We start from the raw sequence: 20822 nt of genomic DNA, 5'->3' as shown, positions 1-20822 counted from the left end.
TTTATCTTTATTTCATTTATTTTTGGTAAAGTTAAACACAAAGCAGACTATTTAGTGTTCTACAGAGGTGTATACTTTTTTGGATTTTCACTGTGTTTTTGGACACATTACTAATAAGTATACCATTTTTAGTTTATTCTTCTTACCCACTTAATGTAGGGTTTTCTTACCTTTATCTTTTTCAAATTAATTCCATCTTTTGACTTTTCTATTAATTATATTGCTATCCTCTGGTTACATAAGCAAGAATGACTATATGCTCACTGTTTTAAAAAGAGATAGAAAGAACATAGTTTTATTCTGCTACTATTAACAATCTAATAAACATCTGTCCAGGTCCGGGTTTATCTATCTTTCTATCTGTCTCTGACCCTCCTTATACCCCCTCCTCTCTATTCTCTTTTAAATTTTAATGGAATCATATTACTTTCTTGTGACATGTTTTATATTATTTTAGACTATGTATTAGAAATCTTTACATGTTTATCTATTTAGGTCTATAGATTCTGTGGTTTGTGTGTATGAATGCATGCATGCGTTTATTTAGGAATATAAGAATATTATTGATGAGTAGAAAACTATTACATTTTAATAGACATAGTTGAGATTCACAATTATATTATCATTAGTACTTGAAGTAAACTCCAGTCATGTCTAAAATATAATAATCAGATTTTTAGCAACTTTAACTGTCTGAAAAATAGCCAAAAACTCAACAAGCAAAAAACCTAGATGTTAAAGAGTAGACAGCCCTTTTCATGGCTGCATGGTGTCGATGTCATTTATTTACCCGTATTCTCATATTGATGGGCAGTTCAGTTTTTGGTTGAGTGTTTGAAAGTGTCCATTTCCCTACATCCTCTTCAGCTTTGGGCAGAAATGTATTAATTGATAACATTAATACCACAGTACCATTACCTTACCTACCAAAGACTACCCATAATTTGATATTCTTTAATAGCCAGTCAGTATTCATATTTCTACAGTTGTCCATTTTCAGGTAGTTTGTAGCAGTTTTTGTTGAAACCTGTCAATCATAGATCACACGTTGCATTTGTCATTTTTTAATCTGGAATAGCTCCCTTCCTATTTTTTTCTTTCATGCCATTGACTTCTTGAAAAAGTAAGGCCATTTTCCTAAAATTATGCCACTTTCTGGATTTTTCTCATCATTTTCTTTATCTTGTTTGTTTACTTCCTGTAAAATAGAAATTCTATCTGTAGTCCAGATTAAATATTTTTGACAGCAGTGCTTCATGGGTAAAACTGTCTTATTTTGCATCGTATCAGGAGCTAGGTTGTCAGGTTATTCCACCCTTAGGGATTGATGGCCAGACTTCTCCATTATTGAAATATATTTTCCCCTAATATCACCAAGTAATCGATTTGGGAGGATGGATGTGTGATACTATGAAATCTTTTATAAATACAATTCTCTCTCAATGTCTTTTTAATGGTTTTAGTATCCATTGGTGATTCTTGCCTGAATTATTTAATTAGAGATTACAAAATGATAATTTCCCATTTCTGTTATTCTTTCTACATTATCGGCTGGCATTCTTCTGTAAACAAGAATTCTCCCTCATCAGTTGGGGCTATTGGTTACCTTGGAATATAGTTTCTACTAGAAAGACATGGTACATCTTAATTTTTTCCCTTTAATTGACAATTTTCAGAGTAAGATCATATATGAATTACCTACAATGGTGACAAATGAGGTTTTGTGTGTTGTGTATGTTTTGTTTCCTTTTGCTTTTGACCGGAATGGGGCTTTTTGTTTTTGAGTATGATACATGGAATTTTACATATTCAATGTGTGTCAATCAGTTATGTTCATTGTTCTTACTGATGCTCAAATTATCTCAGTCTCGTCTGCCTACTCATCTTTTGTGATCACTTCTGTCATGTTCGTTTTGGGTCTTCCATCTTTGAAATCTTTGATTATTTCATTACTTCGTAAGATAACTGTAATCTGAAATACTTGAGACTCCATATCTGAGTTACTTTCCGCTGACTCCAGGGGTAAGTGAATTAGGATCACTTTGGCTCCATTCCAGGAGCTGAGGCTTAAACTGGAAATCTCAAATTCAGTCCCTCCACCAGTGCTGGTACCAACATCTGCTTGTTTGCACTGCTTGGGTTTTAGCTCACAGCTTCTTTTTGTTGTTGTTGATTGTGGTGGTAGTATGGGGTTCTCTTGGATTTCCTGTCCTGTGAGCTCAGCAATTTAGTAAAAAGTATATTTTTATGCAGGATCTGGTTGTTTTGTAGTAAGACTACTGTTGGAATATTTAGTCACCTCTACTACTGTCAAGTGTTTGCTTAGTCCAAGGAGGTTTTTTTGGTTATTTCTTTGAGTGTTTGTTCCTTTCCATTCTCTCTTGTTTCTTCTTCTGGAACTCATTAAATTGATGTCGGATCCCCCTTGTGCCTAACTTTTCTTTTATACTTTGTAACTTTATTCTTTTGTGCTGAACTTTAGAAGAATCACTTTGGTGGATATTATCAGTGCTATCTTCAATCACATTTATTCTTTCTTCCCATGTATTATGTTTTTGATTTTTACGATCTTTGTTTCTTTTTCATGGCATCAGCGTTTGAAATCTTTCTGAAGATGTCACATATCTCTTGTTTCCTACATTAAAACTACTTATCCAGAAGTTAATTCTTCTCTTTGACTAGCTTATAATTTTTTTAAAGATTTTTGTGTTTTTCAGGGTTTTATTTGTTTGTTTATTGATCTTGATTGTGTATAATTGTAGGTATTTCTAGATTGATGGCTTGTTAAATGCAATCTTACTTCATTAACCCAAGGAAGAATCCCTCCTTTGCTAATAGTGAATGCAAGTTCTGACTGACAGGAGCCCTACTCCAGTGGCTGAAAGTGGGAGGGAGAACACTTGACTGGAGAGCTTTTCTGTCGGGTATATAAGTAGTTTATCTTCTGGGTATGGAAATGCCTTCTCTAGTGATCACTATATGTTACTTAGAGCACTGCCCTGATATCCTTGTCTCAGTATTTATTAATGGATTCCCCTGTCTTAAAACTTCTAGATCTCTGTCCTCATGGCTTTAGCCTAAGAGCAACTATTAGCCACTCTTTATTTACCCATTCAGCAATTTCTGGGCCTTGCTGCCGTTGGAATTAATATGAGGTTCTGCTGGGGAAGCCCACCCCACACTTTTTTTTTTCAAAGGCCCTTTGTTGTATTTTGCCATCAGTCTGAACCTCTCTGTTTTTAAATCATTCAGGAATTTTTTTATAGTTCTGATCTGCTGGTGGCATCCTTCCTGGCTTTTTAGTATGGCAGCTGACTTATTTTTAACAAATCAATCTTCCCATCTTTCATCTCTGAAAAATGATACCTGATCATCTTTTAAGATAAAGTTCACATTTCTTAGCCTGGTTTTGAAGACTTCCTACCATTTATTATACTTAATCTTTCTTTCAACTTTGTTCCATTCTCTGCATAGAATAGTCACCTGTCCAGCTCAGTTGTCCTCCCAAATCCTCTCCTGATTTTTCTCAACGACCCAAAGTAACCTTTTTCTCCTTAGAATTTCACTTAGTATGATTAACTTCATTTCTGAGAGGTTAATTGTACTTATTCTGATACCCTTGTCACTTTCAATTGTAAAAAAATATGTGTTTATGTAATATCTTGTCTCTCATTAGACTACACTTTCCTTTTGGTGCTTGTCTTATCTTAAGGTTTCCTTAAGATCCTCCACAGGAGGTAGTTTATTAACCTCACATATTGTAGCTAGTCAACAAATTTTTATGTACTCAGTGTAAGAAAATATGTTTAGATTTATAAAGCAGTAAATTATTAACAGATTTTTGGAGTATGATTAACTTTGTTTCTGAGAGGTTAATTGTACTTACTCTGACTTGATCTCTTTGATATATCCCTCCTAGTAAGGCACATACTTAGCCAATGATACAATATTAAGGATTGATTAAAATTTTGTGCTGGCTGCAGTAGGAATTATAACCCAAAATTGAATTTCTGCTTTATAAATAAGGATAGATAGGAAAATTTAGTAAAGGTAGATTCAAACAAGCAGATACTACTTCATTGGATATATTTAAATTACTGTTACCATAATTATTCATAAAACAGTATGACTAAGGAAGAAAATTTCCTTAATGTGCTTAATGTTATAAAATTACACTGATAGTCAGTGTTGTATTTTATGATCAGATTTATTTCAAGGTAAATGACTCACTAAAATGGTATTTGAAATTAGTAGGACTGAGTAACCAGATGGAATGCTTTCTTGTCCATGGTATGAATAATTAAACCGTACCCCCCAGTACATGAGGTACTCTTTCTTTTTTGCCTACAAGCATTACCTAAAATTATTAGTTAATCATTTACGTGGAACAGGTTCAATATGAGATGTAGTAATCACTACCTAGTAACAAATTAGTTTTGAACAGTAGCATGAACCTTGACTAACATTATGACTTAGAATTTGAAATCCTAATTTCTCCGTAATTGTTGAAATTATTGAAAAAGCCTTGACATATGTGTTAACATTGCTATAATTTGTGCTGCTTTTCCACATTATATTTAAGTGAATGAAAAGAATACTCTACAGGAAGAAAATAAAAAGCTTTCTGAACAGCTGCAGCAGAAAATTGTGTAAGTATTTTTTCTTAATTGTGGCAGAAAATTGAATATTTCCCCCAATTTCTCTTTCTTCATTTTACTTAGCTATGCAAACTGTAAAGATATATTAAGAGTTAAAGATTTCATTTTTTTTAAATTATAAAATGTTCTGCAATTGAAAATATAAAGAAAATCACTGTGTTTTTGTTTCATTTTGGGAGTATATATAAAGAGCGTATGCATCTCTTAAGTTAATGTATGAATATAAAGTACCAGAACATTTTAATTTAAAGCATTTTGATTTTTATAACTATTATAAATAATAAATTATTCCAAATAAATTATTTGAAATACTTACATTTTAAATAAATATTTGAGTTTTGTTACCTCCCTTTCAGCCTGTCCCAGAAGCTTCATAAAAGCAATCTAAGTATTTCCTCTTACACACTTCTCAGGTCTGGGGAACTTCTTCCTTCTGTTCCTCTCCCCTCTCCCCCTATTTCGTTTAATAAAAAAATGGTAATTTTTATCCTGGGTACCAGTTACTCTTCTTTGTGTTTTACACTTATTATTTCTTATCCTCACTATGATTCTTCATGGTAGTTTTATTATCTCTGCTTTATAGACAAGCAAACCAAATCTCAAAAAATAAAATGATAAGACATCACTCAGAACCCCATCTTCTGAGTTAGAGGACTCTGTTCTTTCCATTATCCAACAGTGTCCTAAAAAAAAAAGAATGTTTTTCTGGATCTAGTCTGACTGATGCAGAGCAGAGGTATGGCCAGTTCTTAGTTCCCATTTATATAAAACTTACGTAATATTTTTTAAGAGTTAGGATTCAGGATAGTCTTAATGATTTATAGGGTTTTTAAAGGCTCCGTTGCATTTGAGTGGACATCACAAAAACTCTGGTAAGCTATGTGGACGTAACATACTATTTTGGCTTAGAGTAGTTACTGTTATGTGTAAACACATCTCACAAGTGGAATTAACATCTTTATAGGTATGCTTTTAAGTAGTAGCTGTCCAATAGCATTTTGATATTTCCCCATGTTATCAGTCCACTGAACATTGGTAGCCAAAGACAATTTTGAGGGGGCCTAATAGATGAGGAAAGAAGGCTGTGGGATCAGACTGAGGTTATCAAACGTGTATATGAAAATGTCAGCACTTTTTACTCATGGTACATATTTGAAGTGAGGCCAAAACATGAATCCACAATCTTTTCTATATGATTCCAAAACCTGAAAGGTTTTTTTTGAAATGTTATTCACAACCTAAGCTCACCTCAACTGACAAGATGCTATTTATTATAGTCCTTATTTGTCCCACTTCCTGTGAGCATTTCTGTGCTTTGCTGTGGAAATATCAGTGTGCTTGACTACAAGTTGATACCTCAGGCTCCAATGGAGGTGTTTTGTAACAAGCTGTATATGCTCTGAATTACCCTTAATTAAAAAAAAAAATTAAATTCTGAATTACACCTGGTTCCAAAGGTTTCAGATAAGTATTTGTTAACCTACATTAATTTTTGTTATGTAAAGTAAGTTAGCAATACGGTATTTTGAACACATCAGCCCTGATATTTATGAATACCAGAGATAAATAAGATAACTAGTCTGTAGAGGTTAATACAGAATTATGTGAATGCCTCCAAAACCAAGGTTAAAAAGTGTATTGAAACTAGATAATGTCATTTTCTTGGTGAAATATGAGTTCTAGTTTATTTTTTAACTAGAATTATTTTATTTTTAACATTCTCAAAAAATTTTTCTGTTGAAGCTCATTGATATTTTAGAAAAGAAGTAAAAGCTGAAGTTTGAAATTACAGTAAAGCTCAACATATAGATGAGCTCAGGGCATGTATATTTTATTTAGTACAAACCTTGCAACAGTGTAGGAGGTAATCTATTGTGTCTTTCAGTTCTCTCCTGAAATTTAAGATAGTTATTCTCATAAGCCAACTTCTTCTGTAGCTTGCTATCCTCAAATTCCCTTTTGCTTTCAATTTTTAAAAAAATAGCAAATATTATCTTATAAGGCAACCTGGTTTCCTCTGACTGCCTAAACCACTGTAAAATCTATTTAGTGCCTGAAATTTCCCTGAACTTTGGAAAAAGTATTACTTGATTTATACTTTTTCTTACTAAATGCAGTAATTCTGACTCACCTAAGCTCTGTTTGATGTTACAGATACCTGTATGGTATGGTAAGTGTTTAGTGACACTATAGTAAGAAATTATTCAGAAAAAAATTTGTTGTTACAAAGTTCAAAATATGTGTTCAACTCTACCAATCACAAAAAGCAAATAATTAAATAAGCTACATGTTGAGGTCATGACTCATTTTGTTTTGGGAAATGGATGTGATGGGCCAGTGAAAGTCAAAGAAGTCTGTCTACACTTCAGGGCTATAGGATTCATTTCATTCAGTGCTCACTTCTAAATTGAATTACTTATATTACTTCTTTAAGAAATAGCCATTGTTTCAACACTTCTTACACAAGTTCACTCTCTCCCAAGCCTTTTTAATTTTAGTGAGATGATACTAGTAGGAAGTTCTGCATTTGGGTAGAAATCACTGTACTTGTAAGTGATACTTGCTGATTCTGATTTTGCCTTCTGGGACCACCTGGAACAAGTTTACCCCCTCTTCTACTCGATAGCCCTTTGTATGCCTGAAGACAGCTACCAGGGCCCTCCTGAGTCTCATACTCTTCAGCATAGATACCCTGTGTTTATTAACTATTCCTCAGTGAAATAGCATTCCTTCAGGACTCTTCAAATTACCATTTCTCTTTAATGTTTCAGTTTATCGATATTTTAATTAAGAATTGAGTCTTCTAGATACAGTCTGACCAGTAAAGCAGTACTGTCCCGTCTATTTTTCTATATGTGGTCAAAACACATTACTGGTGGTTCCTTACTGGGTTTACTGCTAACTAGAACCCTTAAGTCAGAGTCTTCCCTGTCCTCTACTTGTAGACTTTTTGTGTCAGTATAAAAATACAGGACTTCAGAGTCATGGCTTTATGGTAGTTGTTGAGAAAACCTTTTATCAAAAGACTCTTCATTTTAAGATAAGAGCACTATTGATTAAATACTGTTTTCTGGGCATTGTATTATATTTGTATATATATGTTATTTCTTTTTCACAACTTTCCTACAAAAAGGAAGTAGGAAAGTACAGTACTGTACCTACTTAATAGATGAGGTGACTGAGGCTGAGGTTAACTTACCCAATGTGACTAGTAAGTGTCAGATGCAGGATTTGGACCCAGGTCTACCTCACTTCAGGGTTTGTATACCCTTTCTTTAGTTTGGTGCTGAAACAGCCTTACAAGTTTGCCTGCATGGTGTCACCCTGTGTAGGTGGCAAGGCCTGAATTCTCTCTCTTCTAGCTCACTTAAGTGAGGCTTTTCTCTTTCATTTATTCTGTCCTATTTGTTTTTTTTAGATTTGGCCCATTTCAACCTCTAGGAGGTGGGTCTTTAATACGTTGATTTTTTTCCCCCACTGTGTATTAGGTCAGCTTTTATTGTCAACTTTGTGTCTTCCACAGACTTGATAAATATTCCACCAGTGCCCTGCATCAAAAACTAGTAATAAATGTTGAACAAAACCTGCCTGAGGATGGAGCCCTGAGGCATACTACCACAAGTTTCCTCAGTGATGATAATTCTTTGTGTGGTGTTCAGTCGTTTGGTGTTCAGTCATTTGTACCTTTGTATATCCTCTTTTTGTTTACAATGAAAAGATCTCAAGAGATTCATTGTCAGCTGCCTTCCTGAGAGCTAAACAATATCTATATTGTTAGAAGAGCTATAACTACTTCATTAAATTTGAATTATGTTTTAACTGGAAGTGTAAGTTCTTTAGAGGAGGACAAAAGCCTGAATATTAAAAACTTTTTTATAGACTCACTATTAAGGGAGACCTACGGGTTTTTGGAAAAAAAGACAACTAAAAGTAGTTCGACAGGAATTTAAGGGGACGCTATCAGACTCTTAGAAAGAAAAAGATGACCAGTGTGCATAAATAACCAAAAGCTGTGGCATAAACTTTTAACTTTTCTCAGAAAATCAGAGTGCGACCTAATGCTTTAAAGAAGAAACTTGGTTAACAAGTTTGAAAGTTGTTTTTTCCCCCTTTTTCTTTAATGACAAAGGAGGACAAAGCCCGCACTTGTTTACTTAGTTTAGCCACCTCTAGTTAGTGCTAGTTTTTTGGTATTTTTTTTTTCTCCTTTTCCTTTTGTGATCGCAGCCACTTCTAGATTGACTCTGCCAGGAAATTAATCTCTTCTCATGACTCATTCATGTTTCAGGTTGAATTTTTATGACTAATAGGCAGGTAGTCTGTGACGTGATTAGTTACAGCAAGGTCAGGTAGATTTCATGCTCCATTAATTTGTAAGGGTTTCTCATATGACTTTAGCTTACTTTGTTTTTTCCAGAATAAGATGGTAGAATTGTAGGTGGAGAGTAAAAATTAGGTATTAGCTCTAAAGATTTTCCTCAGTATAGAACATAGGATTATAGACCATAGATAATACTGAAATTATTCAGGATATTAAGATATAAATCTGTGTTAGAATAAATTAATCTTTGTATTTTAATTTTTAAAAAATCTCTGTTGGTCATAATTTATAAAAAAAAAAAGTCATTATTCTTTGTTTGGAAATACATAGTATTACAAATTGATACAAGTACATTAGGACAGACTGATAAAAATTAGTGGCAAATAGGATCCGTAATGGTTTGACATGGAAAAGTCAATTGAGTTAAAGTGAAATAACTTTATTTTACTTAATAACCACAATTCAGTTCAAACCCAGTCTTTAAGTGCCTTCAGTCCTGAATTGAATCAGCACAAATTTATTTTTCTAGTGGAATTTGGGAATCTCATATTCATTCATTCAACAAGTATTTATTGAGCATGTACCAAGTATGCACTGTTGTAGACACTTGCGATGTATCAGTGAACCAAAAAGATCTTTATCCTCTTAGAGCTCATATTCTGGCAGGTGAGCAGTAAACAAACCAATGTTAGAAAACAATAAATGCCATAGATAAAGTAACAGCAGAATAACAAGTAACAGAGTACTAGGGTGTGGGAAGGGGGCTGCAGTTTTAAATAGCATGTTCAAAGCTAGCATTGATGAGAAATAAAACTCCAGCAAACACCTAAAGGAGATGGGATAATTAGCCATGCAGTATCTGGGGATGAGCATTCCAAGCAGATGAAACAGCTAGAGCAAAAAACCCAAAGTATGCTCCAGTATGCCTGGTATTTTTGAGGAGCCTCGAGGAAGCAAGGGTGGCTGGAGTGGAATCTAATACGAAAGTGGTGCAGAGAGGTCATAGGAGGAGGGGGACAGTCAGATCACACAGGACCTTGTGAATCATTGAAAAGACTTTGGCTTGTGTTTTCAGTGAAGTGGGAAAATGTGGCAAGTTTTAATCAGGAGAGTGACATATTAGGACTGTTCTGACTGATGTGTTGAGAGTACTGTAAATGAGCCTGGATAGAAGCAGGGGTAGAAACTCAAAGTTCGAGTCCTACTTGTAGTTAGTCATTAGTCTTATGTTCTTCCTAGACTCATGATCTTAACGGTTTCTCAGCTCTATAGTAGGGATAACACATTGAGTGCTTAACAGTATTGTCCTGGGAGTCTGGCTGCCAGGACTTAGATCCTGGTTCTGTTACTGTTGTAGTAAATGACTTAACTTCTGTATCTTTATTTCCTATTTTTAAAATGAGAGTAATAATAAGTAATAAGAGAATTATACTCTATACTCTTACTATTATATTCTCAATAATGAGTTTAATAATTAATAAGTAATAAGTAATAGTAATAATGAGGAGTAATGCTCTGCTTCATGCAGTTCCAGCTTCCTTCTCTGACACATGTACACAGTACTGCCTGCCTGTACTCAAACTTGGAGGATCCTCTGCTGATTTTCTCTGCCATTTGAAATCCCTATAATTTTACCTCAGGTACCACAAACTACACTTGCTACTTTACTTCTCACAATACTTTTCCACACCTGGTACTCTGATCATTTGGGGACTTCTCTAATCCTTATATTTAGATTTGAAACATTAGATGCAAGGAATTACCTCTCTTACAGCTTCATACCTCTATTCTGCCATGATTCCTTAGTATATGATAGATGTTTTAATAAATATTTGTTTAACTGATGTTCTTTCAATTGTCTTTATTTTCCTCTAGGAATAATCAACATCAAGCAACTGACCTTGAATCTGAGGAAGATGTTATTCCAGATTCGCCAATAACAGCCTTTTCATTTTCTGGTGCTAACCGGCTACGAAGAAAGGAGAACCTCCACGTCCGATACGTAGAACAAACACATACTCAACTGGAGCACTCTGGGTGTGCAAATGGTGAGGACTGGTTTATCTAGTTCTGTTTGAAAAAAAGAAAGGTATTTGTCTGTTGTTAGGAATATAGTCATTGTTCAGGTAACTTATGTTACAGCTGTAAGTTTAACTTCCATTAGTGCAGTGACTGGGAGAGCATTTTCTGCCTGTATTATGTATAGATATGCATTGTTCATCTTAATATGTAAGAGCGAAGCATTTTACAAATGTAGTGAATAGTTTTTTCCTTTTTTTTATTTGAAAAATAATCCTATGTGTATATACCTGAATGGGATAGAAGGAAAGAGGAAAGTAAACCTAATTTCCACCTACTGCGTGCCAGTTATTATGCTGAGTGATTTGAATACATTATTACTATATTTTAATTCTCATGACAGGTTTGTGAGGTAGCTGTTAGCACCTTCATTTTATAGATGAAGAAAGATTTGCTCTTTAGAGGGGTTAAATAATCTGTCAAGTAAGCAGATGACATAGATCTTCCTGGCTCTAAACTTTTGTATTTTCCAAGTCTTACCCGCAGCTACTCCCACCAGTAGCTGTAACTAGCTACTTTTATTTGTTATAATATGTGGCAGTTGGTAGTAAATCAAGAAGTGGCTTTATAATGTATCTACTTTGTGGTTTATCAGTGGCATAGTTCTAATTCCAGGCCCAGTTTACCATTTCTGCTAAATGCTTTGGAACTACCTTTTCATTAGAGTCCTGAAATTTATCCTGTTACATGATACAGTGCTGTTTTTTGGTTTTTTTTTTTAACTTTTTTTTGTTACTTTTAATATTGATCTAAAAATAAGCAGTAAAGACTTTCATCTTTAACCTTAACTGTTTGTAACAAGGAAAGCATTGAGGGGAAGGGGTATACATAGTTGTAGAGATATTTTTATAATGCAGGTAAGTTGCTAACAGTAGCTATAAAAAAAATAGTAAATCCTAATCTTTGATATTAGAAAACTGACAGTTTTTGCTCTATTTTATATGGGTTTGCATCACCATCTAGTGGAAAACAAAAGAACTGTTTAAAAAAACCTCACATATAATTAGCAAAAAAAACATAAGATCATCAATCTGGAATGAACATTTGTGGGCCTTTTAGTCTGCTGTCAGACAGGACATGAATCACTACAGATAAGCATAATTTAGATCATGTTTAAATCCATTGGAAAGAATATCTAGGAAAACAAATCATAGCAATTTTCTCTTTATTAGGGAAGCTGTCTTTTGTATCTAGTAAAAATGCTTTTGGCTTATTTATTTATTGTATGAGAATAACCTGTAACTATTTAAAACTTAATTTGTCAGTTTTAATCTTGTTCTGATCATTTTTACTTGGAATCTGACATTTTGGTTTTAAAATACAAGATCGCTTTTGAGCCATGCAAATTATTTTAAAACTAATTTAATGACTAATTATTCCTTTTCTCTTTCTAATCATCCATGCATGTTTATTTTAAAATTTATAGTACTTTTTAATGATATTTTCTACTTATAATTAGTAAAAGTCTGTTTCCATTTACTTTGGTCCTTCTTTTGGTTTTCTTTGAACTAAACCCTTCAATAGTGGAATGATTTCTGATAAAGCATGTTTCAGATTTCCTACCAGAAAATAAAAACTAAACAAAGATTGAAAAGCTGTGTGATGCAGTATTCGTTTCAGATGAACCCACTGATTTGCAGCAATACACAAGGAAAAGATACATTAAAATATTATAACTCTACAAGGATTAGGTCAGAAGAAGCTTACCTGTTCTGGTCTTCTCTCTCCCACTATCTTAACTTCCATCCAGCTTTGTTTCTTAGTGAAACTAAAGGAATAAACCTTTTATGAGAATATTAAAATTATGTCAATAAAATGCGCTTCTAGTGCATTTAAAGATAGGTTTGTATTGGGTTATCTATTTTCTTCATAATTGTTTATATATAATCTCTCCTCTTTTTTCTCTTAGAATTGAGAAAAGTTCCAAAGTCTTCAACTCATCCACAACATAAACCTAATGAAACTGAAATTCTAGTGGCTGACACTTGTGATCAGAGTCAAGCTCCAGTGGCTAGTAAGCAAGATACTGAGATTACTTCATAAGTTTAAAATTTGAGGTTATTGGTGGGCAAGAATAGCCAACTGTCTGAATTGGATAGTATTTTAAAATATTTTTCATATAATTTTGTTTGCATTACTTGTTGTTTAGAAGTCTCTTTCATATTGGAAAGTAATGTTATCCTATTATTAATTCATATTTTTATCCCTATCCATGTTAATCAAGTCTAGCTAATAATTTTAAGTAAATAAGACTTTACTGTGCTTTGCTCATTCATTCAACAAATAATTGAGTGCCCACTGTACACCAGACACTAAACAAGACAAAATCTTTAACCTCCTAGAGCTTACAATCTGGTTGAGGGAGAAAGAAAATAAACAAAGAAATGTTAGATGAAGCAGGGGCTCTGAGGAATAATAAAGCAGGGTGAGAAGAGATATTAGAGAACCTCACTTTAAAACTGACATTTGAGCAGATTCTAAAGGAAGCAAGTGAGTCTTGTGGATATCTGGGGGAAGCCATCCCAGGTGGAGAAGTCAGTGAACACAAAGGCCTTAAGGTGAAGGTGCTTTTGGGCTTGTTTGAAGAACACTAAGGAACACTTGTGTGGCTGGGGCAGAGTAAGTGAAGGGCAAGTGTGTTCTTTAGAGTTGCTGTTTGCTAAGAAGAAAGAGACTGGGAGCAGCAGGTTTGCAGGGTGGGGGTGAGATTAGCAGTGGTTAGAAATCTGGAGTTTGGTTTTGAGACTCTTCTGTTTCAGATGTTGGATAGACATTCAGATAAAGATTTTGGATGGGTAGGTGGGTATGATTGTAGAGGAGTCTAGGAGAGAGATGTGAATGAAAGTTGTCAGCATGTAGGTGGTATCTGAAGCTGTGAGACTGGATGAGATTGCCAAGCAAGTGAGTGAATATGGGGATGAAAAGAAGTTTAAGTACTCAGCCCTCGGACACTCCATTATGTCAGGGAGTGAGCCTCAACAATTTTTTATTGGTCTGTGCTCAATAACTCCTTTCTCTCAACTCCCATTCACTCCAAAAAGAGAAAGAAAGGGGTGCAGGGGAAGTGAGGAAGGAGACGGAAGAAGAGGGGTAAAGGAAATACATTCTCATGCTCTCTTCTCTTTCTCATACATCGAAACTGCTCTGGCAAAAGTCATCAGTGACCTGGTGGTTAAATCTAGTGAGTGCTTCCCAGTCCTTACCTTACTTGACCTTTCTGTGACGTTTGACATCGAGTACTCTCTCAGAGTGGTGCCACTCTCCTGATTGTCTTGCTTCTTACTGTTCCTTTTTCACCTTCATTTGTTGGCTAGTCTTTCTCCAGCTGTCTATTAAATGCTACTGCCCCCAGTATGTATGATCCTTGGCCTGTTCTCTGATTTTTTCTTTCTGGAGGAATCTTCAGTTAGAGTAAGTATTCTGCTGTCACCTATATGATAATAAATTCCAAATCTATTTCTCTGAGACTTTTCTTCTGGAATCCAAACAGCCAGTATATCTGTCTGCTGTAGAACATCTGTACCTGGGTATCCTTCCACTTCAGCATGTCTAAAGTTGAAACTTTCCTGTGAAACCTACTCATCCTTTTATTTACAGTTTCAGTGACTGACACTTTACATACCTCTGAGTTACCTAAATCAGAAAACTTTGAGTCGTCCTAGACTCCTGCTTCTTCAACTCACATAGCTAAATAGTCACCAGATCTCATCCATTGCACCTCCTACATGTCTGTCGTACACACTCTTCTGCACCCCCATTGTACTAGTTTTGGCCATCGGCATCTCTCATGTAATCTGATTAATCCCTTTGCCTATTAGTGACGGCTGTTTGTTGTCAGCCTGTCTGAATTACCATTTTAGCCCAAATATTGCATCTGTTTTCCATTAAAAACCCTTAGATATCTCTTCATTGCCTACAGGATAAATTTTAAGTTCTTCAGCATAATCTGATCCCTCATCACCTGTCTGGGCTCATGTGCTACTACTATTACATATTTTACACTTTGATTTCCAGCAGTTGGACCACATGTAGTTCCCTGAACATGTAACTTTGTTTCACATGTCAGACCCTTACACATGCCTAGAATCCTTCTCTCTGCCCCCAGCCCAGTTTAATTCCTTTTCCTCTCAAGGATCAGCTTAGGCCTCACTTGGTAAGCTTTCCTTGGTTTCTCAAGGCAGATTTGAGAGTCTTTCCTCTGTGCTTAAATCACCTCTTTTATGTACCTTTAATGTTTATCACATTTTATCACAATTCTTTTTTTAACCTTTCTTGGTTCAACTAGAGCAGCCCATAAGCTCCTTGAAGACAAGAACTCTTTCTTTTCGTATAGTGCCTAGCACAGTGCCTGCAACGTAGCATGTGCTCCCTAAGTGCTTGTTGACTTATTGAAACTGTATGCATAAAACTTTATAAAATATTTGAACACAGGTGATTTCCAAATAAATATGTTAGCTTAAAACTTGAAAATGGTGCAGTGCTGAAACTCTGCCACAAAATATGTTTTCATGAAAGGTACTATATAAATATGGTTTGATATTCATGCTGTATCTTATGTCACAAGAAATACATTTAATTATATAATTTTTACGATTTTTCGCCCAGTGGCAATAAGAAAAACAATCTACCTGTTGCATTCAGTTCATTTAGGAAAAATAGAAAACCTAGCTGAAAAAGATATTTGCAACTTACTGCCATTTATAGTAGATATTTTTGACTTTTTACACAGAGTTTTAAAATTTTTTCTGTGCCATCTTGTAAAGTGGTCCTTTGATCCTTTTTCTTTCCTTTTTTTGTATTTTCATACATCTATTTTCTGTAATTGTATAATTGATTGTTGTTTTTTTTAACTTAGAAACACATGGAACAAGCAGTTACCCTACTGACAATTTAGCTACAGTTGTTGCTGAAACACTTGGTCTTAGCCTTCAAGAAGAATCTGTAAGTAGTTTTTTAGTTTGGTGATAATATGAATTAGTGTCTTTGTAGGTCAGTTTTTAGAGAACTGAGGAAGAGAGAAATTATTTTATCCAAAGATTATTGGATAAAGGCTTAGAACAAAATTGATGTGGCTAGAAAGGCCTGTTTCTATTATCCACGCCACGTCATTCCAGAAATCCTGAGTCTTCAGAATTCTTGGGATAAAGGTTGTGGGTTGAGTCAAAATTTAGAGAAGTAATGATGGCTTAGAGGATTTGACTAACCCTCTTCCCTGCCCCTTCTCTCCCCCATACCCTCTTCCAACTAGGGGAAGACTTTAAGAGAAGACTTGTTGATTTCAGAATTTATTGGATCTTTTCAGCACCCTTTAAACCAGAGTTTGATTTGGAAAACAGGCTGAATTCTTGGGTCTACTACAGATGCTTTGATTCTTAGTGCCAATCCAGTTAGACTGAATTCTTAGGGATTGAGATAGAAATTGACCCCATGATTTTCTTTTCATTATTTTAGTGCTTCCTTACATCAGGCACATTTACTTTTTTCCCTAACTGATCCCTAAAAAATGGAAAACTTGAGTTTTTCAACTTTAAGAAGATTTCAATTTGATACAACTTTAAAATAGTATTCTTTTGCTTTAGTCAGTAAATGTGTGTATGCTCTTATAAAATTGCCTTGCTGTTGAATTCCTAAAAATTGAATTGGTTTTTTACTATGTTTGGATTTTCTTTTTCTTATTCTTTTTTTTTCTTTTTTGGTACCTTCTAGTTTTAAATCTGTCTTCAAGTGATAGTGGGTAGTTTTTAATTTTGAGCTTTAAATGTGTTTTAATGGTTTCTAGTTCCCTCCTACCCTTAAACCTGGCACGTCAGTAGTTCAGACACCAAATATGTTAAGGAAACTGATCTCTAATGACTTGCTGCTCAAAGTGCTCAAGTCAGCAGCATCTGCATCCCTGGAAGTTTGTTAGAGATAGAGAATCTCAAACCCAACCTCAGAACTTCTATTTTCAGCAAGATCCACAGTTGATTTTTGTGCATGTTAAAGTTTAGGAAGCACTGTTCTTTAAAGGGTCCTTTTAAGTTCATCTCCTTTAAGTATGAAAATATAATCATCTCTGTTCCCTTTCTTTCATCTAAATAATGTTTTTTGGAATTGGCAGCCACCAGTCTGCTTTCTGTCCTTACAGATTTACCTATTCTGAATAATTTATATAAACAGTATCATATATGTGGGTTTTGAGTTTGGCTTCTTTCACTTAGCCTATTTTTGAGGTTCATCCACATCATAGCATATATCAGTATTCCATTCTTCCTTAAGAATAAATAATCTTCCATTGTATTTATGTACTTTAAATGTTATTATTGAAGGAATCTCGAGGCCCCAGGAGCCCTCTTGATGATGAACTCTACCACTGTCTGGAAGGAGATAACAAGAAACCACCTTTTGAGGAATCTAGAGGAAATAGTGAAGATAGTTTAAGGTAATTTGGGGCATTTTGGTAAAAACTTATAAACTGTCAGTGAGATTCTATTACAGTGAGTTCCATATATTTAAACTGTTTCTCTCCCACAGCTTGTTACTCTGGTTGTATTAGTTTTTATTTAAAAGGCTGTTTCCCCCAGTTTATGACCAGTTGAGGGCTTTTTGCTTTATTGGAGAGAGATGGGTATTATCTTTAGGTTCTTTCTGTACTTCTAGCAAGCAGTACTTAAAAGAGGTCACAGCCTTGTTACTCTGCCCCTTTAAAGATCCAGTCATGCCTTTGAGGTTTGCATTTTCAAAAACTGGATGTTATATCAGATCCACTGTAAGCTTGAATGAGCCTCCAAGCTTGTGTCATGTCTTGTTTTTACTAATTTCAGAATATCCGTTAACTGACAATACCTACATTTATGTAGCATTTTGCTTTTTAAAAGAGCTTTCAGTACTAGATACATATATCATATTTAATTTGTCATCATAGTAACTCATTAAAATAGGTTTTATTACCCCCATTTTTTACAGCTGACAAAACTGTAGCATCACAGAGGTTAAATGTCTTTTTAAGGCCACACAACTATTAAGTATTAGAGCCAGAGCTCTTACCCATTCTGTGTCTTCAAACTTAACTCTAAGGCTTTCTTTTTTTTTTTTTAATTGAAGTACAGTTAGTTACAGTATGTCAATTTCTGGTGTACAGCATAATGTCCCAGTCATGCATATATATACATATATTTGTTTTCATGTTTTTTCATGAAAGGTTGCTACAAGATATTGAATATAGTTCCCTGTGCTATATAGAAGAAATTTGTTTTTATCTATTTTCATATATAGTGGTTAACATTTGCAAATCTCAAACTCCCAAATTTATCCCTTCCTACCCCCTATCCCCTGGTAACCATGGATTGTTTACTATGTCTGCAAGTTTATTTCTGTTTTGTAGTTGAGTTCATTAGTGTCCTCCTTTTTTTCTTTTCTTTTTTTTTTTTTTAGATGCCACATATGAGTGATATCATGTGGTATTTTTCTTTCTCTTTCTGGCTTACTGCACTTAGAATGATGATCTCCAGGTCCATCCATGTTGCTGCAAATGGCATTATTTTTAATGGCTGAGTAATATTCCATTGTATAAATATACCACAACTTCTTTATCCAGTCATCTGTCAATGGGCATATAGGTTGTTTGCATGTCTTGGCTATTGTGTACAGTGCTGCTATGAACATTGGGGTGCATGTTCTAATGTTCTTTCTACTACCACATCCTTTTCCTCTGCTAAAGGCAGGCTGGGTCTTAAGTTATGTTCAGTTTTCTAGTGTAAGAATTTTGTTTCTTGCAGTTAACTCACGATAAGATTTCATAACAACAGAATTTGGGTCCCCAGTGGGATTTATTAAAGTATGATTTTCTTATATAGTGATTTTATTTAAGTTACTTAGAAAAAATATATATAGATCAGAATATCATGGTATTGAGATAAGTTTGCTGTATCATTTTCCTGCTTTTTTGTCAGCCAAATAAAGAGAAACCTGCAGTTATACTGTGTCTTAAACTTTGGTTAATGTTCTGCCTCTAATATGTGAATAAGACCTTACTATTAATAATTCTGTATTAGCAAAAGTTTTCTCATTATGCCTGTCTTATAATTTTTAGCCTATTTCTTTAGTAAGAAAAAAGTTTTACCACTTTTTTTTTTTTTTTAGATTTTCAGATTCTAATTCAAAGACTCCTCCTCAAGAAGAACTGACTACTCGGGTATCATCTCCTGTATTTGGAGCTACCTCTAACGTGAAAAGTAGTTTAGGTTTGAATACAAGTTTGTCCCCTTCTCTTTTAGAGACTGGGAAAAAGACCCATCTGAAAATAGTGCCTTTCAGCAGCACTTCTCATTCTAGATCAGAGAAACTTAGATCAAAATCTGAAGACAGTGCCTCTTTCACACATCATAATCTTGGGTCTGAAGTGAACAAGATCACCAACCAGTCATCTTCTAATAAGCAGATGCTTATAAATAAAAATATAAGTGAACCCACAATGGGACAGGATAGTATTGATCCCATTAAAGATACTGTTACTGATAAACATGTGGTACCCTTGAAATCATTGGTAGGCAGAACCAAAAGGAAGAAAATCGAGGAAGAAAGTGAAGATGAAGTATGCTGCCCCCAGGCCTCTTTTGATAAAGAAAATGCTTTTCCTTTTCCACTGGATAGTCATACTAACATGAATGGAGACTATGTGATGGATAAACCTCTGGATCTGTCTGATCGATTTTCAGCTGTTCAGCGTCAAGAGAAAAGCCAAGGAAGTGAGACCTCTAAAATCAGATTTAGGCAAGTGACTCTCTATGAGGCTTTGAAGCCTGTTCCAAAGGGCTCTTCCTCAAGCCGTAAGGCCTTGAGTGGAAGCTGTGGGTTAACCAAAGATTCCCCAGAAGAGCCCTGTTTACAGGAGTCCCTCCTCCAGTCTTTGAATAAATCTCCGGATAATAAAACACTGTTACAAATAAAGGAAGAAAATCCTATCTTTAAAATCCCTCTACGTCCACATGAAGGTTTGGAGACAGAGAATCTTTTTGATGACATGAAGGTTTGTGTTAAATATTCAAGGATTTTGATTTAAATGGTTGTTTGTGATTTCACCTGGATGCTAATAATTCTTTCTGCTCTAGGGTGCTGGTTCTCATGAGCCAATAAGAATCAAAACCAGGCCAGTCCATGGAGCATGTGAACTTGCATCAGTTCTTCAGTTAAATCCATGTAGAATTGCTAAAACAAAGTCTCTGCCAAACAACCAAGGTATGTACACTATAAATAGTATTTCTGTTGTTTTTCTTTATGACATTAAATTGAGTATTGTAATATATTTACATTCTTTGAGTAGATTGACTTGTTTTAGGAAAAAAAACTGTATCCCAGCATGTTTCTGTGTTTATGGCATGATTCTTACTGGTTTCATTTTACATGTGATTTTCCTACTTCGCTGCTTTTTGAAAAAATAGACATCTTTAATACCTCCTCTGATAGGTGATTTTATAAATTTATCTATTTTATGTAGTTATTTCTTATTTTCTTTACAAAAGCTTTAAAAAATTTAAACTATACAGACTTTTAAAATATAAAAAGTGGAAATTTATCATTCAGATCTTGTTCCTCACCCCATAGGTCTGTCTTTTTCTCTGCATTTACATGTGTATGTATAAACATATGCATATATTTTTATGGGTTATTAAACTCTTGTTTGAAAACAGTGCTCTAATATATATGTGAATCTTTTCATAATTTTGCTGTGTTTAAAAGGAGACTTTTTGGGTTTTTTAGCCACCAAATATTTCTGTGCTTCACAT

The 20822-nt window shown here is 34.5% G+C and overlaps 1 protein-coding gene and 1 long non-coding RNA gene across 10 annotated transcripts in view; one reads left to right on the top strand and one right to left on the bottom strand.

Annotated features, from left to right (window-relative positions):
- Nucleotides 1–20822, top strand: part of RBBP8 (RB binding protein 8, endonuclease) — a 75156-nt gene that overhangs the window by 38610 nt on the left and 15724 nt on the right. For all 8 annotated transcript variants that reach the window (XM_031439073.2, XM_031439071.2, XM_064481541.1 and 5 more), the window contains 7 exons: nt 4583–4649; nt 10855–11027; nt 12968–13072; nt 15914–15999; nt 17367–17479; nt 19180–20065; nt 20148–20274. In XM_031439073.2, coding sequence (XP_031294933.1) covers nt 4583–4649; nt 10855–11027; nt 12968–13072; nt 15914–15999; nt 17367–17479; nt 19180–20065; nt 20148–20274 — 1557 coding nt within the window. The remainder of the gene's footprint in view (nt 1–4582; nt 4650–10854; nt 11028–12967; nt 13073–15913; nt 16000–17366; nt 17480–19179; nt 20066–20147; nt 20275–20822) is intronic.
- LOC135319802 (uncharacterized) overlaps nt 1–20822 on the bottom strand; it is a 33157-nt gene that overhangs the window by 7452 nt on the left and 4883 nt on the right. For both annotated transcript variants that reach the window (XR_010378684.1, XR_010378683.1), the window contains 2 exons: nt 12766–12826; nt 10880–11049 (listed from right to left, as the gene is read on the bottom strand). This is a non-coding gene — a long non-coding RNA (uncharacterized LOC135319802). The remainder of the gene's footprint in view (nt 1–10879; nt 11050–12765; nt 12827–20822) is intronic.

This window comes from Camelus dromedarius, chromosome 32, assembly GCF_036321535.1.
Source record: "Camelus dromedarius isolate mCamDro1 chromosome 32, mCamDro1.pat, whole genome shotgun sequence".
In the NCBI taxonomy this organism is placed as follows: domain Eukaryota; kingdom Metazoa; phylum Chordata; class Mammalia; order Artiodactyla; family Camelidae; genus Camelus; species Camelus dromedarius.
This window is presented reverse-complemented; position numbering and strand designations above follow the sequence as displayed.